At 36.9% G+C, this 19,584-nt stretch overlaps 1 protein-coding gene across 1 annotated transcript in view; it reads left to right on the top strand.

The window, feature by feature from the left end:
- The window catches only part of NUP205 (nucleoporin 205), a 51,107-nt gene extending 31,604 nt beyond the window's left edge, over positions 1–19,503 (top strand). Inside the window, exons 25-43 of the mRNA XM_084496599.1 lie at positions 560–634; positions 1,378–1,535; positions 2,484–2,564; positions 3,280–3,471; positions 5,135–5,405; positions 5,819–5,917; positions 8,110–8,258; positions 9,003–9,194; positions 9,397–9,518; positions 10,648–10,786; positions 10,989–11,115; positions 11,929–12,005; positions 13,556–13,684; positions 14,236–14,362; positions 15,077–15,243; positions 15,843–15,966; positions 16,952–17,080; positions 17,668–17,741; positions 19,153–19,503. Coding sequence (XP_084352725.1) covers positions 560–634; positions 1,378–1,535; positions 2,484–2,564; positions 3,280–3,471; positions 5,135–5,405; positions 5,819–5,917; positions 8,110–8,258; positions 9,003–9,194; positions 9,397–9,518; positions 10,648–10,786; positions 10,989–11,115; positions 11,929–12,005; positions 13,556–13,684; positions 14,236–14,362; positions 15,077–15,243; positions 15,843–15,966; positions 16,952–17,080; positions 17,668–17,741; positions 19,153–19,305 — 2,585 coding nt within the window. The 3' untranslated portion in view covers positions 19,306–19,503. The remainder of the gene's footprint in view (positions 1–559; positions 635–1,377; positions 1,536–2,483; positions 2,565–3,279; positions 3,472–5,134; positions 5,406–5,818; positions 5,918–8,109; positions 8,259–9,002; positions 9,195–9,396; positions 9,519–10,647; positions 10,787–10,988; positions 11,116–11,928; positions 12,006–13,555; positions 13,685–14,235; positions 14,363–15,076; positions 15,244–15,842; positions 15,967–16,951; positions 17,081–17,667; positions 17,742–19,152) is intronic.
- The last annotated feature ends 81 nt before the right edge of the window (positions 19,504–19,584 follow it).

Below are 19,584 nucleotides of genomic sequence, written 5' to 3'. Positions count from 1 at the left end.
GTAGAAGCCACACATGTGGACACCAAATGCCTCCAGGCACTCGTATAAGCCGCAGGACTCACCATGTGTGAACAAGCATGTTGGGCAGATGCTTGAGTATGTGTGACCATGCCTGCGCTTAAGTGTCCACAAGTGTTTTTGGTGCACACATGTGCTTGTCAGTGTTGTTCAAACATGGTTTTGGATGACACATCGGAAGATGTGTGAACATGTTTGTGCTTGTCAATGTACCCATACAACTTCAAGCTATACATGTAAATACAAACGAACACACATGTGCCCACCAATAGCCTCCACATGTATTTTTGGGCAACATGTGAGAACACACATGTACATGCTAAAGGCTTCCACACATTCTCAGGGAATATAGTTGAACACATGTTAACAGATGTGTGCACACCGAATGCTTCCACATGTGTATTCAGGCAACGCATGAGAACATATCTGCATGCCACAGGTCTCCACACATTTTGGGGCAACACAGATGAACATGTGTATGTCAGTATTGATAAAGTAGGTGGTATTTATTTATTATTTCTTTTGGTTATTTATGCTTCAGGTGATGGTGAAGGCGGGATAGAAGATGAAAGTCGGTCTGTCAGTGGATTTCTCCACTTTGATACTGCCTCTAAAGGTAAACTCTCTGGGCATTGATTATTTCTCTGTAAAAATTTTCTGTTCCTGAATTTGGGGGCTGCTTCTAGAAGGGACACTGAAAAATGAAATAATAGGTTTTCAAAACAGCAGCAATACATGAAATAATTTTATTTAGTGTGGACAAAATGAATTTCAGAACCTCGACATAGTTGGTTGGAGAGTGGAAAATATTGGACTCAGAAGGAAGGTAGAGTATTCTGTATTTAAGTATCTGTGGAAGGGTGAAATGGGAGGTGGTAGTGTGTAAATTTCCTGGGAACAGGAAGAACAGTGAGACGGTTGCTTAAACTGAATGTCTTTGTTTATTTGTGGCAAAGAATATAAATACCAAGCAATTGACCTTAGATTTCTTACTACGTATTAAAGTTTCAGCAAAAGACTGCATGGTTCTCCTTGAAAACCAGCCTGTTTTTTAAGAGACAAAATTTAGAGTCTTGTAGTAGTGAGTTGGATTAAATGTATACATAAAAAGAGAATAATAGAAAACAACAGAGTTAAGAATTTAAGGCTCTAGAAAATGTTTTTAAGTGCCTTCTAGAGATCATTTGCGTTTTTTGAAGATTTAACGTTCCCTTTTGAAACTTCACACATTATGATTTGAATTTTCAAAGGTAAGCTTTTCATAGGCTCCCATTTGCAATCTTTTTCTTAATCTTTTTTTCTTCTTTTTTATCTCCCTGTTATATTTTGGACTACAATCTGAATTGATTACTCTTCCAGTACGCAGGAAGATCTTAAGTATTCTGGATTCAATTGACTTCAGCCAGGACATTCCAGAGCCTTTGCAACTGGATTTTTTTGACCGCACTCAGATTGAGCAAGTCATTGCTAATTGTGAACACAAGAACGCACGTGGGCAAGTGGTCTGCAACGTCAAGGTGCGCAGTAGTTCGTGTTCTCAAATTATGTGTGCCATTTATATCTTGATAATCATTTAGTTTTTAAAATCAATTAGTTTATTATTAAGACTTTGAAACTTCTTTTCACATAAAGAATATACCTGTTTCAGATGTTCATAATTTATACAAACTGTGGGTTATTTTTTCTTCTGTATTGCACACACTGATTTCACATTTGCACCTGACAGATATGTTGGTTTAAGACACTTTGAGGAAATATTTTCTGTTTTAATGTTTTTCATATCTCAGAACACCCAAATAATATTGCAGAAAATGACTTCTACCTTATTTCATTGTTCTGCAACCCACAACTGTGTAGTTCTGCATATGTGTGCACAATTATGTACATAGTATAGTTGTGTACTGCAGTAGTTCTTAAAGGCTTCAGTTAACATAGCATCACATTGTGATAAGTAATTGACAAGTATTTAATAAACTGTCCTGAAAAATTTGTGGTCCAAAAGACAGTGGACAAAGCAGGAGTGGAAAAGAATGGCAAAGCAATCTTGCTGGTGATAGGAAAACAGCTACCCCATATTAGGAACCAGCTATTCTGTATTACAAAATACGTTTTAGTCTTGAGAGGAGACAAACCCTTAATCGTGTACAAGAAGACTATAGTGGAGGTTGAAGAGAAGGGAGAGTGGTGATGTGTTAGAAGAACTGATGAAAGAACATAACTTTGGAACAGAAGGAAATGAAGGAGTGCAAAAAATGGGAAGGGCAGTAAGCAAGAAGAGGTTGGACAGCTCCCAAAAGCAGTTAAAGAATGAAATATGGAAGAAATTGAGAAAATAAATGAAACTTGAATCTTGTTAGTATTATAGTTTTATCTGTTGCTATGTAGCTACCTCCTTTTAGAAGACAAATACGTCTTTCTCCTGATTAAAGTTTTTTTTTTTTTTTTAAATTCCTTTTCAATTTCAGCATCTACACAGAGTTCTGGTTGCAGAAGTCAATGCCCTTCAAGGAATGGCAGCAATCGGTCAGAGACCTTTACTTATGGAAGTAAGTATAGAAAAAATAAATTACTGTTGTTCTTGGTGGATATCATAAACCATCAAGCAGTAAGCTTTACCATGAAAACTTGCAGATTTGAGTCCTGAAATTTGAGTTAGTAATTTCTTAAGGGGAAAAAAAAAACAACAAGATATTAATGTTTGATAAGAGAAACTGCTTAACATACTGTTCTACATACAATAGCAGCCAAGTTCATCTTGCCTGTCTCTTGTAGGGGACGACAATTCATTTGTTCTTTCTTCTATACAGCTGTAGTTTCTGTGAACACGGAGGAGCTTAATGCTTAATTATTTTTTGAGATTCTTACCATCTTTTAGTTTTATTTGAAATTGGCTAAGTGGGTTTGAAAATCAAAAGATGGAGAGGTGACTCACACTAAAAATAAGAAAATACACAAACAGTTTTTTCACAGTTGTCTGCTTTGATTTTTAAAGTGTGTATATATATATATATATTTATTTGTTTTACTATACACTTGAGACATTCATGGTGAAAAGCCCTTGTGAAAAGCAGCTCAGAATTGGATTGGCATATCTTGTTAAAATGATTAATGGCAGCTTGTTTCTGATAATCAGAAGACCTACCTATTTTTTTCTTCCAAAGGCTATTACTAATAGATTAAAACTTGTAATGTTGAAATCTGTTACTGTCATTAATCTCTTTTAGAGTATTATAACTCAATTCCTTTTTCATGGGTGTTCAGGAGATCAACACTATCCTGCAGTATGTAGTGGAGCGGAATAAGTTGCTACAGTGCCTCCATGCTAAGAGGCATGCTTTAGAGTCATGGAGACAGCTGGTGGAAATTATACTCACTGCCTGCCCCCAGGATCTTATACAGGCTGAAGACAGACAACTGATTATCCGTGATCTGTTACAGGATGTGCATGACAAGGTAATGCTCTACTGGAAGCCAACCCTTTCTTTGAGCATTGTTGCTATGTCTTTTTATATGAAAGAGAAACTACTCTTCAAGTAGCATTTTTGACCATAATCAAGAAAAAATTGTCTGCCTTTAGTATTACTTTCAGCTTTTTGATTGCTACTATGCTGAAGTTTGAATGTGCCGTTGGGCAGAGGAGATACTCTATATATTTTTGCATAGCTACTGTGATCTGTAAGCCATTTATTGATGAATTTTGAAGACATTTTAGTGTAATCTGGTATGATGATGATCTGGAAAGGGTGGGTGAAAAGGTAACAGCCCATTTGATGAGTAACATAAAAGAAGTCACTGAAGTGATGAAAGCAGACAGTACTGCATTTGCTAATCTATTGCAATTAGATGACACTCTTTAAATCATAACACAGCTTCTTTTGAAAAATTAAAGAAAGTTGAATGAAACATCAGAGTAGAAAAAGTAAAGATTTTAAAATTGGAAGGGCTTCTGGGAACGTGACCCTTTGCTTTGTCTTAAAATATTTAAAGTCTGGATCTTTTATTGCAGAAATAGAGTAATAATTTTTGAGACGGACTGGACAGTTATGACTGACTCAGCCATTCTCAAAGAAAATTTAAGGAAAAATCCTCCTATTGTTTAAGTCAGCTGGGGAATAATTTCTTGTTTTATTGTGAGAGGCATACTGTTTTTAGTTTTGATAGACAAGCTATGTTTTGAGGAATTTATATTAATGAAAATCATCTTTTTTTTGAACAAAAAGTAGCCTTTTAGGGTTTGTTTTTGTTTTCATTAGTTTTCAGGTAACTCTTTCAGGAAAATATATTTTTAGTAGAATGTGGGTTTCATTTTTTATATGAACAAAATTAAAACATGGGAAAAAAGGGAGGCCTTTACTGGGCAAAATAATTTCATCAATTCCTAAAATCTTTACAAAGCACAAATTTCAGACTGTAATTTCCTGTAATACTGTAATGGAGAATTTTGTTAATTTAAGAAAACATTAACCTTTACTTTTCTTTGAAAACAATTGATCTACTGTATTGAACAACTGCATTGCTTAAAAGGAAAGCTGCTTGAATGTCAGTGATAAAGATACCAGGTTTATCTTTCAAATGATGAAGAAAACTAAAGTGGCTGATGCTAAATTCCTATTATCTTTTCTCCATGTTGTCTTAAATGCTTCTTCGATGCTCATTCTTTTGAGTTTAATAGATTATATCTTCACATTTTTAACAGAAATAGTTTTCTTTAAATGGCGAATTTCTTGAAAAAGCAGTTGTTTTTTCCCTAATTTAAGTTTAAATATTTTACTAACAAACCAACTCAAACAACAGCACATTCCTTCCTGTTTCTTATCCAGATTTAACTATCATCTTGCCTGTAATTTGTGGAAATAAAAACCAGAAAGGTAATGGTCTGCTCGATTAAAACATGCTCAACATATTTTTTTCTGGATGTGTTTCACCTGACACTACTGATTTTGATTTGTTTTAAATAGTGTTCTATTAATGAATTCCTTTTGAATACATAAATGAAATAGCTGCGAGAGACTAAATTAATTGCTTTAATAGCTCAAGAAATCACACTTACCTACTTCTTGGTTTTCTTCTTTTGTTTGTTTCTGTCTTTTTTTTTTTTTTTTTCTTCTCTTTTAAGATCCTGGATGAGGATGCGGCTCAGGAGCTGATGCCAGTGGTGGCAGGGGCTGTGTTCACTCTGACAGCCCACCTGAGCCAGTCTGTGAAAACAGAGCAGAAACAGCCACTTTCAGTCCCAATGACGGGACAGTCCCAATATGTCTTGATGCTGGATGGTTCTTTTGCCTCATCACCAGGCTCTGAGAGCATATCCATAGGTTTTGCTTCCATTGGTGACTCCTCCCTCCACATCATCTTGAAAAAGCTGCTGGATTTCATTTTGAAAACAGGTTTGTTATCCTTTGCCCTACGTTCATGGGAATTCTAACCACGAGGAGTACAAAGAAGGACTGAAATGCTCAAGTTTTTTTTTTATTACAGTCAATTAGGTAGATCTTCCATGATTACTGTAGATACCTTATAAGTGAGGCTACTAGCAAGAAAAAAAAAAAAGCATTTTTTTTGAATTCTGAACAAACAGAAGAAAGACGTGTAAATAACTTTAAAGGGAAATTCATATTCAAGTGTTTGTAGCAGCATTAACTTGCTGAATATACTCATAAATACTTTTTTATACAAACAGTAGAAGTCTGTTTTATTTCTGCCAGCACTGCCACAGAAAAGTAAATTAATTGTCAGTGGAAGATAGTGTTATGGAATTTATATCTGTTTGGTTCTAATTATGACTACTTCTTGTGAACAGGTGGTGGCTTCCAGAGAGTGAGGACACATCTTTACGGATCGCTGCTTTATTATTTACAGATTGCCCAGAGACCAGATGAACCAGACACTTTAGAGGCTGGTATGGTCCAATTGTACTTTGGGAAAGAGCAGAAAAAATTGTTACTAAACCCTAAATTATAGTTCATGCATGTTGAATTGTCTCCTGGAAGTAGATAGGTTATGTAGATATAAACCATCTTACTCCGAAGCTCTGGAGCTTGGTGGACAAGCAAATGATGATGTGGATAAAATTCCATCTGCATTGAGGGAGTTGCGCAGGGCAAGTCAACCTATGCCCCGCATCACAACAACCCCCACCAAGAAAAAAAAGAAGGGTTATAGTAATAGGGGACTCCCTTCCGAAGGGAACAAAGGGCCCAATTTGTCATCCAGACCTGGCAAAGGGAAGTCTGCTATCTCCGTGGGGCACGGGTAAGAGATGTTGCTTGGAGAGTCACTCACCTGGTACGTCCCTCTGATTATTACTCTTTATCGTTTTTTTAAGTTGGCAGCGAAGAGGTGGCAAAGAGCAATCAGAAGGGATTTTAGGGTTTTAGGGCAATTAGTTGAAGGATCAGGTGCACGGGTAGTGTTTTCCTCCATTCTTCCAGTAGCGGGGATCAACATTGAAAGGAATGGGCAGACCCAGTAGATCAATATGTGACTCTGAGGCTGGTGCCATTGACACAGTTTCAGGTTTCTTGATCATGGGAAGGTCTACATGACACTCGGTCTACTGACTCCTGGTGGGGAACACCTTTCTTTGAGGGGCAAAAGGACTTTTGTCCTGAAGTTAGCAGGGCTGATTGGATAGGGCTTTGAACTAGATTTGAAGAGGGAAAGAGGAACTGCATGCGGGTGAGATCCTTCAGTCTGCCCCATGAGGGGCTGAATTGAATGAAAGACATCTGGTGTGTTCCTATACATAAACACGCAGCATGAGAAATAAGCATTTCAGCTCCCTTTTCAGGGAGCTTGTGTACTAATGCATGTAGTATGGGAAACAAGCAGGAGGAGTTGGAAGCCACAGTGCAATTAGAAAACTATGATCTAATTGCTATCACGGAAACGTGGTGGGATGAGTCACACAGCTGGAACATTGGCATAGAGGGCTATAGGCTTTACAGGAGAGACAGGAAGGGAAAGAAGGGTGGGGGTGTTGCCCTCTATGTTAAGAACTGGATAGATAGTGAAGAATTCCCTCTAAGAAACAGCAAAGAGGAGGTTGAGAGCCTGTGGGTAAAAATTAAGGACCAGATAAACAACGGACATCTTGTGGTTGGGGTCTACTACAGACCCCCTGATCAAGAGGAGCCTGTTGGTGAGGCCTTCTTGCTCCAACTACAGGAACCATCATGCTCACAGGCTCTCATCCTCCTGGGGGATTTCAACCACCTGGCTGTTTGCTGGGAAAGCCACATGGCAGGAAGTAAGCACTCCAGGGGACTCCTGGAGACCATTGAGGACCACTTCCTCATCCAGGTATTAGACAAACCAACCAAAGGAGAAGCATTACTGGACCTGATGCTCACCAACGTAGAACCCCAAAGATTATTTGATATTCTTTCTGTTCGTTTAGTTAAAGACCTCAGGGGAAAACAAACAAAACCATAAAACAAAGCCAAAAAGAGTCAATAAAAAAAACACAAATGTGTTCTTCAAGCCAGCTGGATTTGTTAATGGCTTGAATACTTGACTTACCAACATTTATACTCGTTATTTCATCTTAGAGTTTGGATGAGGATGGAACAACAAACTTGGGTTTAGTAACTATGCATGAAGACTCCTACTGCTTATTACCTGGTCAGCTTTTTGAGCTATGGTAGTGATAAGAACTATGGAATTGTTATGACCTTTCAGTATTTTATTGCTGACTTTGAAATCAGGACTTTTCTACTTAACTTATTATTTACTTCCCTTCAAACCAAGTGTTTTGGTCCCAGTGAAAGTTCTTAGGCTTCGTAGATGTTCCAGGTTACGTGTATTGAATCTTGGAATAGTTTTAGGCAGGTTATTTACAAGTGTGGCATAAGTATTCAGGCACAAATGTTTTTCAGTTCTGTCTGGCGTTTGTGTGATATTTAGAAAAAAATGAATTTGTAGGAAAACTTCTGCACTTCAATGAAACACCTGTGTCCCTTATTTATGGTATTTCTGTTGCAAGATAGAGAATGCCGTGAAGGATATAGCCTCAGCTGTACTATAGCTAAGCAAATGCTAAGGTGCCCATCTTTCCATTTTTCCTTTTTCTGTTATACTTGTTTTTTACAGCTAAAAAAACAATGTGGGAACGTCTGACAGCTCCTGAAGATGTGTTTAGTAAACTGCAACGAGAAAACATGGCAATCATTGAGAGTTATGGGGCAGCTCTCATGGAAGTGGTCTGTCGTGATGCTTGTGATGGTCATGAGATAGGCCGGGTAAATAAATCTATTCCTCTGCAATCACTGTTTTGTTTGCTTTAAAGAACATTTTACTACTGTGCAGAGAAGGAAAATTTCATGAGATAGAACTAAAAAACATTCTTTGTAGATACTGACTCTCTTTCACATTTCTGTCCTACCTCTGATTATTCAAGTTGCTAAAAGTAGGTACATACATGCATATTACTTATTTTCTCAAACAGGTTTATGTCCCTCTGTTTAACAAAAAAGGTAGCAAGCACTGCTGCAAAAGATTATAGGCATGATCTGCTGTGAATATTATCTGTTATCTTTAAATCATGTACTTACTGGTTTATTTTCTCACTTTGGAAAAGTTTAGTAACTTGAAAAAGAAATATTGAGAAATAAATATTTTCTGTCAGGAATCTAGTCAAAATGCAAAATAGTTTTACTTAGTAATTCTGCTGGTAGCAATGCTTCATTAAAAATATTGTGGCATAGTTAGCAAACAGCATCTGTAATATTTTGTTAAAGGATAAGTAATAGAGGAAAGGCAATTCAGTTGTTCTATACTTAAATGTCAAGAAATCTTAGAGTATTTTCCACATAAGGGGTTATGCTTGTAGTGCAGAAATGCACTCTGCTTTTAAGAAGCTGTTAGAAGCAACTCCCTAGCATTTAATATTTTTTGGTATTTGTTAGAAATCTCATAGATTTAATTTGGGTTTGTTTTTTCTCCTTGGTTCAGTTCTGTTTGTTTTTTTTCTCTTTCCGTCCTAGATGTTGGCATTGGCTTTGCTTGATCGTATTGTTTCAGTAGACAAGCAGCAGCAGTGGCTATTGTATCTCTCCAATAGTGGCTACCTGAAGGTGCTTGTGGATAGCCTAGCAGACGATGATGCGGCTCTTCAGAGCTTACTCACACCTCAGCCCCCTCTACTTAAAGCGCTGTACACGTATGAGTCCAAAATGGTAAGAGCACTTATGGAACAATTTTGTGTTGTTTTTAAATAAAAGTTGCTTGTCTATACTTTACATTGATCATACTCAGAGTTACTGTACTAAAATAACAGTATTTGAAATGGTGCTACAAAATATTATAGAGACATAATTTTAATAAGTGTCATTGTTCATTTCCAGTTGTAAGTACTTACGTATTTCCTTTGTTCTCTAGGCATTCCTAACCAGGGTAGCTAAAAGTCAGCAAGGGGCTTTAGAACTGTTGAGGTCTGGTGTGATTGTGAGGCTGGCACAGTGTCAAATATATGACATGCGACCTGAAACAGACCATCAAGGGTAAGTGTTGGTTCCCTGGCTGATTTCGAAACTGTAATACAGTCCTAGGAGAACGTGACATCTTTTTATAGCTATAAGTCTAGAGAGTAAATATTTGGGGGTGTATTTTTCTTGTGTGTTTAGTTTAAAACTTTAAACCTCTTGTATTGAAAGGAAAATTTCAAATAACTGGGTGTCCAGTTGCTTATACTATGTAAAGTCCTATTTGTTTGATTCCTTATATAAGAATCATCCATGTGTTGTTAATATATATGTATATTTTATTAATTTAGATTGTAATGTGTGAAAAACAGCCTGCTATACCTCTTTTGGGGTATTTATAATTAGTGAACAAAAGGTACAAAGTTCGTCCTCCCCTGAGGTGCCCTAGCAGTAGAGTAAATGTAATTTCATATGTTTAATAAACATTACAGTTATTTATTGCTTGGCCAGTTTCTTGGTGTGTTGCTATATTGTTGGTTATTGCAAGATGACTGAGAGATATCAGAGAAAAAAAACCACATATTTAGGGGAAGTCACCGTGCTTGATTTCAAACCTCAGTCTTTGCTTTTTAATTAAAGTTCTTAGTCATACAGTGTGGGTTCATACACTTTGGAAACAAGTAAGACTTAGACAAGTAAGCAAGTTTGCCAATGACACCAAGCTGTGTGGTGCAGCTGACACACTGGAGGGAAGGGATGCCATCCTGAGGGACCTGGGTAGGCTTCAGAGGTGGGCCCGTGAAGTTGAACAAGGCCAAGTGCAAGTTCCTCCACCTGGGTTGGGGCAATCCCAAGCACAAGTACAGGCTGGGCGGAGAATGGATTGAGAGCAGCCTTGAGGAGAAGGACCTGGGATAAGCCTGCAGAAGAGTAGGCTCTGGGGAGACTTTCATAGCAGCCTTCCAGTATCTAAAGGGGGCCTACAGGAAAGCAGGGGAGGGACTCTGTCAGGAAGTGTCAGTAGCCGTGTGTCATAAATATGTTGATTTTCCAATATAAACTCAGTTCAACTACAGGGGTATTATTGAAATATGAATGCTTGCCAATTCTTGAGGGTAGTTTTAAGTCAAGGCTCTGCTTCACTAGTGGGCCTTTCTTCTGTTTATCTTTTTTTCTTTATTTTTTTCCCCCCACTAAATCTCTTAAGAATGTATGGAATGAGAGATCCCCCACTCTTCATTCCTGCTCCAGTGGAACGTTATCGCCAGATTCTTCTCCCAGCCCTTCAGCTGTGTCAAGTGATCCTCACCTCCAGCATGGCACAACACCTACAAGCAGCAGGACAGGTAATTTCCAAAAGATGCTAGTTACTCCTTATTCAATCAAATTATGTGTTGTCTTGCTTTGGAAGTAAGCTTTTCTAAAACAACATTTTCACTGGTGTGGGAAGTCACTCTGAAATTCTTACAAGAGTAAAAGCATTGCTTCCTCATTGCCTGACGCTAAATTTTGAGACAATCATACTTCTCTTTTCTTCTTGTGGTACAGGTTTTGCAGTTTCTCATTGCCCATTCAGATACTATCCAGGCAATCCTGAGGTGTCAAGATGTTAGTGTTGGATCTCTCCAGGAGCTGGCCTTCCTGACGGGAATAATCAGCAAGGCAGCTTTGCCTGGTAGGAACTGTGGATTTGAAGTCTGTTGCCTACATCTGCATGAATCTCATTTTGTTTTCTATGAAGTAATAACAAGACATATCAGGGAATACGTACAACACAGAATTCTCTGGAGATGTTCAGCTCTTGAAAAAATAGGGAAATGTTAAATTATTGTTCTTGAAGTAAGTATGGTGGATTTTCAGTGGATACAGTGCCCATGTTAATGTGCATTTGACTTCTCATTTTCTTTTCATTATGCTAACTGGCAGTAAGTACTTTTTGTCTATGGGACCAATTGCAAATAGAAGTGTTCAAAGTGCATGTGGTATCCTCAAAAAGAACTTTCATTTGGAAAATTCTACAACAGAGAAAATGAAGACAGAAAACTTTTGTGTACCCACACATTTGATATTATTTTCTACATTTGTATTTATTTTAAAAAGAAAACTTCCAAGAAAAAGCACTGTGGAGGACATTAAGGAGGAATGTCTGATTACAGTAGGGTGGAGTGCAGTTGTAGGTTGAAGCCAAATGTTCATTTTCTTACAGTATACTGTGCTTTGCGTAACAGCTGCAAGTTTCATGCTAGCCTCCCCCCCCATCTTTTTTTAATTAGTTAGTAGAACAGTAAGCTACATAGTATGCATACTAGCTGCATTCATATCTGAATATTTTCCTCAAAGAAAGAACAAATTTTAAGTTGTTTTGCTGATTTTTTTATGACCAATGTTTATATTTAAATGTATACACTGCATACATTTAAATGTATACACTGCAAACAATTTAAAAAAAACAAAAAACATTTAATTTAATGGCTGTATCTTTTATCAGGAGTTCTAAATGAGCTGGATGTTGATATTAATGAAGGGACACAGATGGAGCTACAAGGACATATAGGTCGATTTCAGGTAATAAAGTTACCCGCTTAACACTTGTCCTTTTGGAATTGTGAATGTAGATTAGAATTGTTTCCTGGTTTTGTGCTCTGACTAATAGCAGTTATGAAATGGATGTTTTCCAGCATTAAGAAAAATGTGCAGTGCTTTTTATTATTAGTTTTGTGGTTTGTTTTGTTGTTGTTTTTCTGTCATTTTATTTTGTTCTGTGTTTGTTGTTGTTTTGAACCAAGTAGAAAAGAGAGCATTTGGCAACATAAGAGTTAGGTCAGAGACTTTGTTTTCCTCCCTGGTTTAGGATTCACCCTATGTGGAGAAGAGCTATTTGAACTCAACAACATAGTATGTAAAAGTAATGCAGAATATTGTAACAACTTTTGCTACAAGCATGTCTCCAGTTCAACAGTGTTGAGCATCAAACTAATTAGATGTTAATAGCATCTAACATGCTAATATTTTATTTCTTTGCTTCCCTTTTAAGAATAACCCTGACTTAAAAACCAGAAATAAAACCGGGATAGAGTGAGTCCTGTTGAAAAGCTTTAACTGGAAATCTTTTTACAGCTTATCATTCAGCAGTGTTTTTGAAACTTTGCTATGTCAGCATGTCAGCAAGGGTGTTTGTAAAGTTTATTTGAAAACTGTCTGTAGACAGAGCTGTCCTATCAGATATTTCTGGTTGCCAGGAGAAGGATGTGTTCTCTGGGCACTGTGATAGTAACTACTAGATCGACCAGCTTAAAGCAAAGTAGCAAGCTGTAAGTGATTACTGAAATGCTGGGGTAGTTGTTTTTCTGCTGTGTTATGTCAGCAAGAAATTCCCATGGGAAACAGTAAAAAGGTTTCTTGTTGTAAGGAGTTTTAATTAGTTAATTTGAAAACTGAGCTGTTCCAAGCAAAACCGTACAAATCCAGTCATCTGTTGCTGTAACTTTTGTCTTTGGTATGTCATGTTATTTTCATCAAGTAATTAAAGAATTCAAGTATTTTACTTTTTTTTTTCTAAAAGTAATTACCAATAAATCTTTAATCTTCGGTATCTTCTTTAGCATTCCAAATAAAACTGACTTCTAGTCTGAGGCACTTTGATGATTTATCATGTAAACTAAAAGAAGATTTATAGGTTGTTGCTCCATTCTATGAAACTATTCAATTGTTTTTCTGCCCTCTACTTCTATGCAACTCATTATCTTCAGATTTTGGTTTGGTTTATAGATGAAGGTGTTTTAAATGGGTATAGGTAAACCTAAACTGCCATTGATATATTCAATATAACAGTCCAAAAAAGATGTAAGACGTCATTGTGAACTTCTAAATCAAATTCATTTCTCGAGGAACTGTTTTAGGGTGCTGTTAACTTTTAAATTAAGTAAAGGTGAATTAAAGCATTGTGTTTTTAAAGATATAAATGTAGTTTCTTAAGTTCTAAAATGTTTATATGAACTGTTGTCTTTTTGTTGTATGTTAAGGGATATGTATCATTCTTCAGCTTTTAAAAGCGTCAAGGACCATGCACTTCCTTTGCTAAGGTTCTAATTAAAAAAAGTTTTTTTTCATGGCAGCGCCAGTGCCTAGGACTTCTAAGTCGGTTTGGTGGTTCAGACAAACTGCGTCAGTTTAAACTGCAAGATGATAACTCAGGAGGAGACAGAGTGAACAAGAGGGATGAAATTGAGTTGGCCATGCAGCAGGTGAGAACACAAGAAGCTGTGAGAGCCTTCAGCCTCAAACTGTGAAATTTCACCTGTTGTACAGATTTTTTTAGTTGAGGTACTTTCACATGATTTTGACTAGTGGTAATGTTCTACACTGCTTTTAGTTTGGTATAGGATCCCATGTTTTGTTTCTATTCAGAATAAAGATTGAAAGTTTGGTTATTTAAATTTGCATTAACAACCGTCATTGTTTTAGATACAAAGTATGTCAAATTCAAAACTTTAAAAATTGATCTGTAATTTTCAAAATAAGGGCTGGATACAGAGGGCAATAAAGTAATGGAGAACACTAAATGGAAAATGCACAAGAAGAGTTAAAAATGACCAGAAATTGCAACTAGTAGGTTTGGGAAAGACGTCAGGTTGCAAATCCTGGGCTTGAAATAGAAGTGAGGCTGTAACTGATCAGAAAAAAGAACCGTCAAGTTCAAGTGAATAAAGAGAAAGCAAAATGTTGTTTATTGACATTTATCCATTTAGTAACTTGCATGTTGTATTTTTCTTTTTTTTTTTTTTTTTTTTTTCAGATTTGTGCAAACGTGATGGAGTACTGTGAGTCACTTATGTTGCAAAGTGCCCCCAGTTTTCAGCACACTGTTTGTCTGTTTACCCCTAGCCTGTCAGAGACAACCAACCGAGATGGGCCTCGTCAAGGTGAGATTTTGGCTCACTATTTTTTGAGATTGAATAGCAATATCTGGGCTAGCATGAAATCAGCTTCCAGATGCTGTAGTTTATCTTACACTTTAAGTCTCTTTATGCCAACGCAGTAGCTGCTCATTTTCTTATGCTGGAATAAATGCGTGTATGGCCTTGCACTGAGCCAAATAAGGGAGCTAACACAAGTTAAAACAAAAGTGACCAGAAAAGGCTTTTTAAACCGATTGCTATTGCAGCCTTAGAAACACATATATCAGTAAAATAACATGTATGTAAATAAATAGTACTAGATGGGAAGGTAAGGATTTAATTTTTTTTTCAGCATCTCTGCTAGATTAAGTTAGGTGGAACTAGGACGTTATTGATGACATGTAAGATGCGTTTTGATGCTGAGTGGAACTCTTCATTATGGCATGTGGCAACAGGTTGTGGTGTGCTACTGTGTAGTTGAGTGGTTAAAAAAAATTACGTCTTCTGATCTAGTTAAAATTTCATGTATTATACTTGGTACTTACTATACTGACTGTCTTGCAGTATTGCAGACAGAACTTTTTGCCTATGTAAATTCTGGCACAGAAATAAAACGTAAACTTGCCAGTGAATGTTTTTTGTGTCTTTCACTACTTTATTGACAGAGAAGATACCTTATTGATTTCTTGATTTTTTTCATTTAATTTGATTTTTTGTAACTTGGTCATATTTTTCTAGATACACAAGCTCCAGTGGTTCCATACTGGCGCTTGCCTGGTTTGGGCATTATCGTCTATCTGCTGAAACAGAGCACTAATGATTTCTTCAGTTACTACGATAGTCATCGTCAGAGTGTTAACAAACTGCAAAACGTGGAGCAACTCCCACCAGATGAAATAAAAGAGGTAACAGTTCTGCTGACTCTGTAGTCTGTTTTTGCTCATAACTGAGATATAGCTCAGGGACTCAGAAGCATTTTAGACAAATAAAAAGTTCCAGTTCTCTTGCATGATCTTTCCTACTGTTGATACGAGGGTCCATAGGATGGGCAGCATGAAATTTGGGGGAAAATATTGGGCTTAGCTCTGTAAAAGTAGTGCATGTCTTTTCATTATATCAGAAGAACATTGCTAAAGCTTTGGGAGTGCTCATCATGTATCCTTCTTGAACAAATAGGCGTAAGTTGTGTAGTGTTGAGTAGCTCTAACTTTTGCATCAGTTCTTGCTGAGATGACTGGGTTACAGAGAGAAGGGGGACTTTATCACAATCTCACAGTGAACTAATAAACTGACTGATAACCCAAATGATCATTTTTCATGATACAAAAGTTGCTTGGGGATACGTTTAGTTTATTCATTTTTTTGGTAACCAAGGCTATGCAAGTTAAAAATAGAGACCACAGTTCTGAAGAAATAGCTGACATTTGATAAATAATTTTATTTGCTTATTTCTTTCATTGTTTTGCTCTGCCATGTTATCTTGTTTTTCCTCTTCTTGTTACAGCTGTGTCAGTCAGTTATGCCAGCTGGGGTTGACAAAATCTCCACTGCCCAAAAATACGTTTTGGCAAGGCGACGCCTAGTGAAGCTAATAAACAACCGAGCCAAACTACTTTCTCTCTGTTCTTGTATCCTTTTAAAACTGAAATGACCCTCAAGGTGCTGCTCCAGAAATGCGGAGAAATAGGAACAGTTTTTTTTTACTGAGAGTTTTGACCACTTTGAACCCATTATTAAGCAAAAGGGAAATTTGAAATTCTGAAACTTAAAATAGTAAGAGTGTATTGTTCTGCTACTGTCAGGCTGTAAGTATTTTTAAATTAGTACTCTGGCTGGAAAATGAGGTTAATTCCCATCATGGAGACCCTGCTAGGATGTTCTTCAATGTTATGATAAAGCACAGCTCTTAAAAATTATCACAATATTGTATTGCTAATATTCTTACAGCCCAGCTCTTAAATTTAGTATCCAGACCCACGAAATATGTACACATATGTACAGGTGCAGTGGCAGAAGTACTTTGAAAAATAATTGAGATGTGTTTCTGAGCAAATGGAGTTCCCAACATTATAGTGAGCTGTGCATAAGCCTTTTCTCATAAACGCCAGCAATTCAATGGAAATAACTAGTCACACATAAAATAATTGTCTGCAGAGGATTGGAATTTTCCTCTGAAACCTAGCTTAGGAAAGGTGTGCTTTTGCAGAAGCACCTGTTGTAGCTTAAGATATTACTGCCACCTCCAGCTTTACAACCTCAGCTCTAAATTTGCTATTTCTGCAACTGAACTACCATTACAAATCACACGAGCGCTCAAAGTCTGCTCTGGTGCAGAGTGCTGGTTTAAAGCCTCTCCAGGTTGAGCATAGCAGTCACCAACCTAACCAGTCACTAACCTAGCCAGTACTGCACAGAAGCAGGTAAGGAGAGAGCATGTGATCCATTACCAGGCCACAGTAGTGGGATTTGAACCTGCTGTTGGAGGAAGTTACAGATGGTTGGGATAAAACATCTTCAACTGATTCAAAGTGATTGTGTAAATACACTTACACAGAGAATGTACAATCTAAAGACAATGCATTTAAACTCCTTCACTTAGATGTGTGTCTACAGATATTATAGAAACCTGTCTCTTCATTCTTTGGCGTCACCTGGAACACTATCTACTGAATTGCATACCCACTGACTCCCAAGACCCACTGCTGTCTTCCAGGACATCATTTAAGAGAGGAAGACTGCAAGGTAAAATTTCTGAAATGTTGAGATTTTGTTTGGTTTTGGACTTACGTTTCTTTTTCCTCTGGAGAATTGACAATACAAGTATTGCTGAGTCACAGGCTTATGCGTTTTGTCTATTACGCATATCTCCAAGTGAAAAGTAAATTTCAGATAATACAATCAGATTGTGGTCCAAAACAATGCATATGGAAATATTGTAATATAATCTAAGATGAGATAAAAAATTAAAATTAAGACTGGTGTTTTTGGAAATACTTTTAGGAACATAGGCACTATTTATTCACCAGAAAAAAGTAAGTGTGTTGAATTTTGGTATTAAAAAAAAAAAAAAGAGGGAATGGAACTAAGTCAGAAAGAGAAGTGATCTGGGGAGGAGCTTTTTGCAAAGTGCCATGTGTGCTCAAAATTATTAATGACTGTTCAATGATTTAGAAAAAAATACAGTAAGTCCAAAAAATACTATAATTTCTAATATACAAGTTTGGTGGCCAATTTTGACTATTGCATTTCAAAATAATTTTACAATGGTGTGGAAAAAATATGTTGTTGAGTGGCCAACATAATTTTAACTTCTTGTTTTCTATCACTAGATTCCTTTGGTTCAGATCCCAACTTGGATTTCAGCAGCGGCCTGAATCGAGTGAGTCAGCATGATATAGATCAGGTGAGATGTGAGAGAGTCTGCCGAGAAGTACAGGGTGCGAGTGATTGCCATACAGCTATTGAGAACAGTCTGACTGTAGACTGTTGTGCTGCAGGGGTTTTTCCCTTTCTTAAATCTGCTCTCATAGAGGCAGAAATGTCACTTACTGGCTTGGCTCTCTGGCCAGTGGTGGGTCCTTCTGGACCCAGCTGGAACTGGCCCTTACCTAACATGGGGCAGCTTCTGGATTCTTCTCACAGAGGCTACCCCTGCAGCCCCCGGCTACCAAAATCTTGCCACGTAAACCCACTACAGTAGCACCAGCAGTAAATAATTTAAAATTAATGAAGTGTTGCAAAAAAATTGAGAAAGTATTATGAAGCAGGTAGCAGCTGCATTGCTGAACACACATTTTCAAGTCTTAATATACAAAATTAAATTAAAAATGAGCAATATAGGCTATTAGGAAGAAAATTAATCATTCTTTTCCTTTTGTAAACCAGTCAAATGGTATGTATTTTTTAATAATAGCTCACTGAAAACATCAGGTACCCTTGAAAGATTTGCAACATGAGGGTAGGATTCCCAGTGTTCTGTGGATCTATAACTGTTGGGAGCAACAGCTTGACACCAGCTAGGCAATAGAGAAATGAGATTGAAAAGGGTAACAGAAACTGAGCAGACTATAAAATATGAATGCTAACACAGAAGTGATTTCTACTTACACAGCAATTTAATAGTTTGTGTTAACTGGATGCATAAGTGGCAGGAAAAAAAAAGTTCATTTTTATTAATAAATCTGATTGACATTTCTCCTGGTGTTTGTGCACAAAAAAGCTATGCTCAGAGTGCTTCACAATCTCAAGTACCTTTGTAAGATCTGCAATTATAAGAACAGCTTTATATATTTTTGTGATGAGTCATCTGTCTTTATTTCATTTGTTCAAAAGTGAAATATACAGTAACATCTTGCTAAAATATTTAGAATGTAATAAATTTTTTCAGTTTTCATATTGTTTACATACGTGCTGATGAAAAAGTGTTATCTATGCAAATGGACTCTATTAAACAGTCCTCAAAAGCCTGGGAAAATTGCAGTTGGAAGAAGTTGTATAACTGAAGAACCTGAATTATATAAGACTGTTTAATTCCTAAAACACTTTGAGAGGTTGTAGGGTAATAATATGTGGATAATCCGTAAATGCTTTGAGTCACCCAGAAATCTCCATAGAAAGGCTATTCATTGTATAATTTAGAGAGATGAACATAAGGAAGAATACAAGTAGTATTTATTAGGGTAGTTGAAAGAAAACTATACTTTTGAAAGAGTTTTAGAGAATAAAGCGTTGTAAAAGGGTTGACAGTGGATGGATATGTGGATGTTTTAGAGAAGACTTTGTATTGTTTACTGCAACAAATCTCTGTTTCTCAGCTTCAGATAGAAGCCACAAACAGCTTTGGTGAATCTCTGCAGAAGAAGCTTCTGGACATCGAGGGGTTGTATTCTAAGGTTCGGTCACGCTACACCTTTATTCAAGCTCTTGTTAGACGCATCCGTGGACTCCTAAGGATATCAAGGACTTAAAAGACTGATCCAGGATGTTTGCGCCTTGAAGCAGTGCACTTGGGCAGGCCTTCTGGATCATCATATTTTATAGATCATACATTTTCTAAATAATGTCAAAAAGGTTACCTTTTTTTATTACCCCTTTGAATAAGTTTTGTGCATTCTTTCCTACTGCTCCCATCTTGAATAGAAAAATAAAGAATTGTTTTTAAGTGAGTTATGATTAATGTAAAAATTCAAGCAAAGAAAGATTTCAAATGGAGGACATAAAGGAAACAAAAAGAAGTTGTTCTGCAG

The sequence above is a fragment of the Aythya ferina genome, assembly GCF_964211825.1.
Source record: "Aythya ferina genome assembly, chromosome: 1".
Lineage (NCBI taxonomy): Eukaryota > Metazoa > Chordata > Aves > Anseriformes > Anatidae > Aythya > Aythya ferina.
The sequence above is the reverse complement of the archived record's forward strand: the minus strand, read 5'-3'. Positions and strand labels throughout refer to the sequence as shown.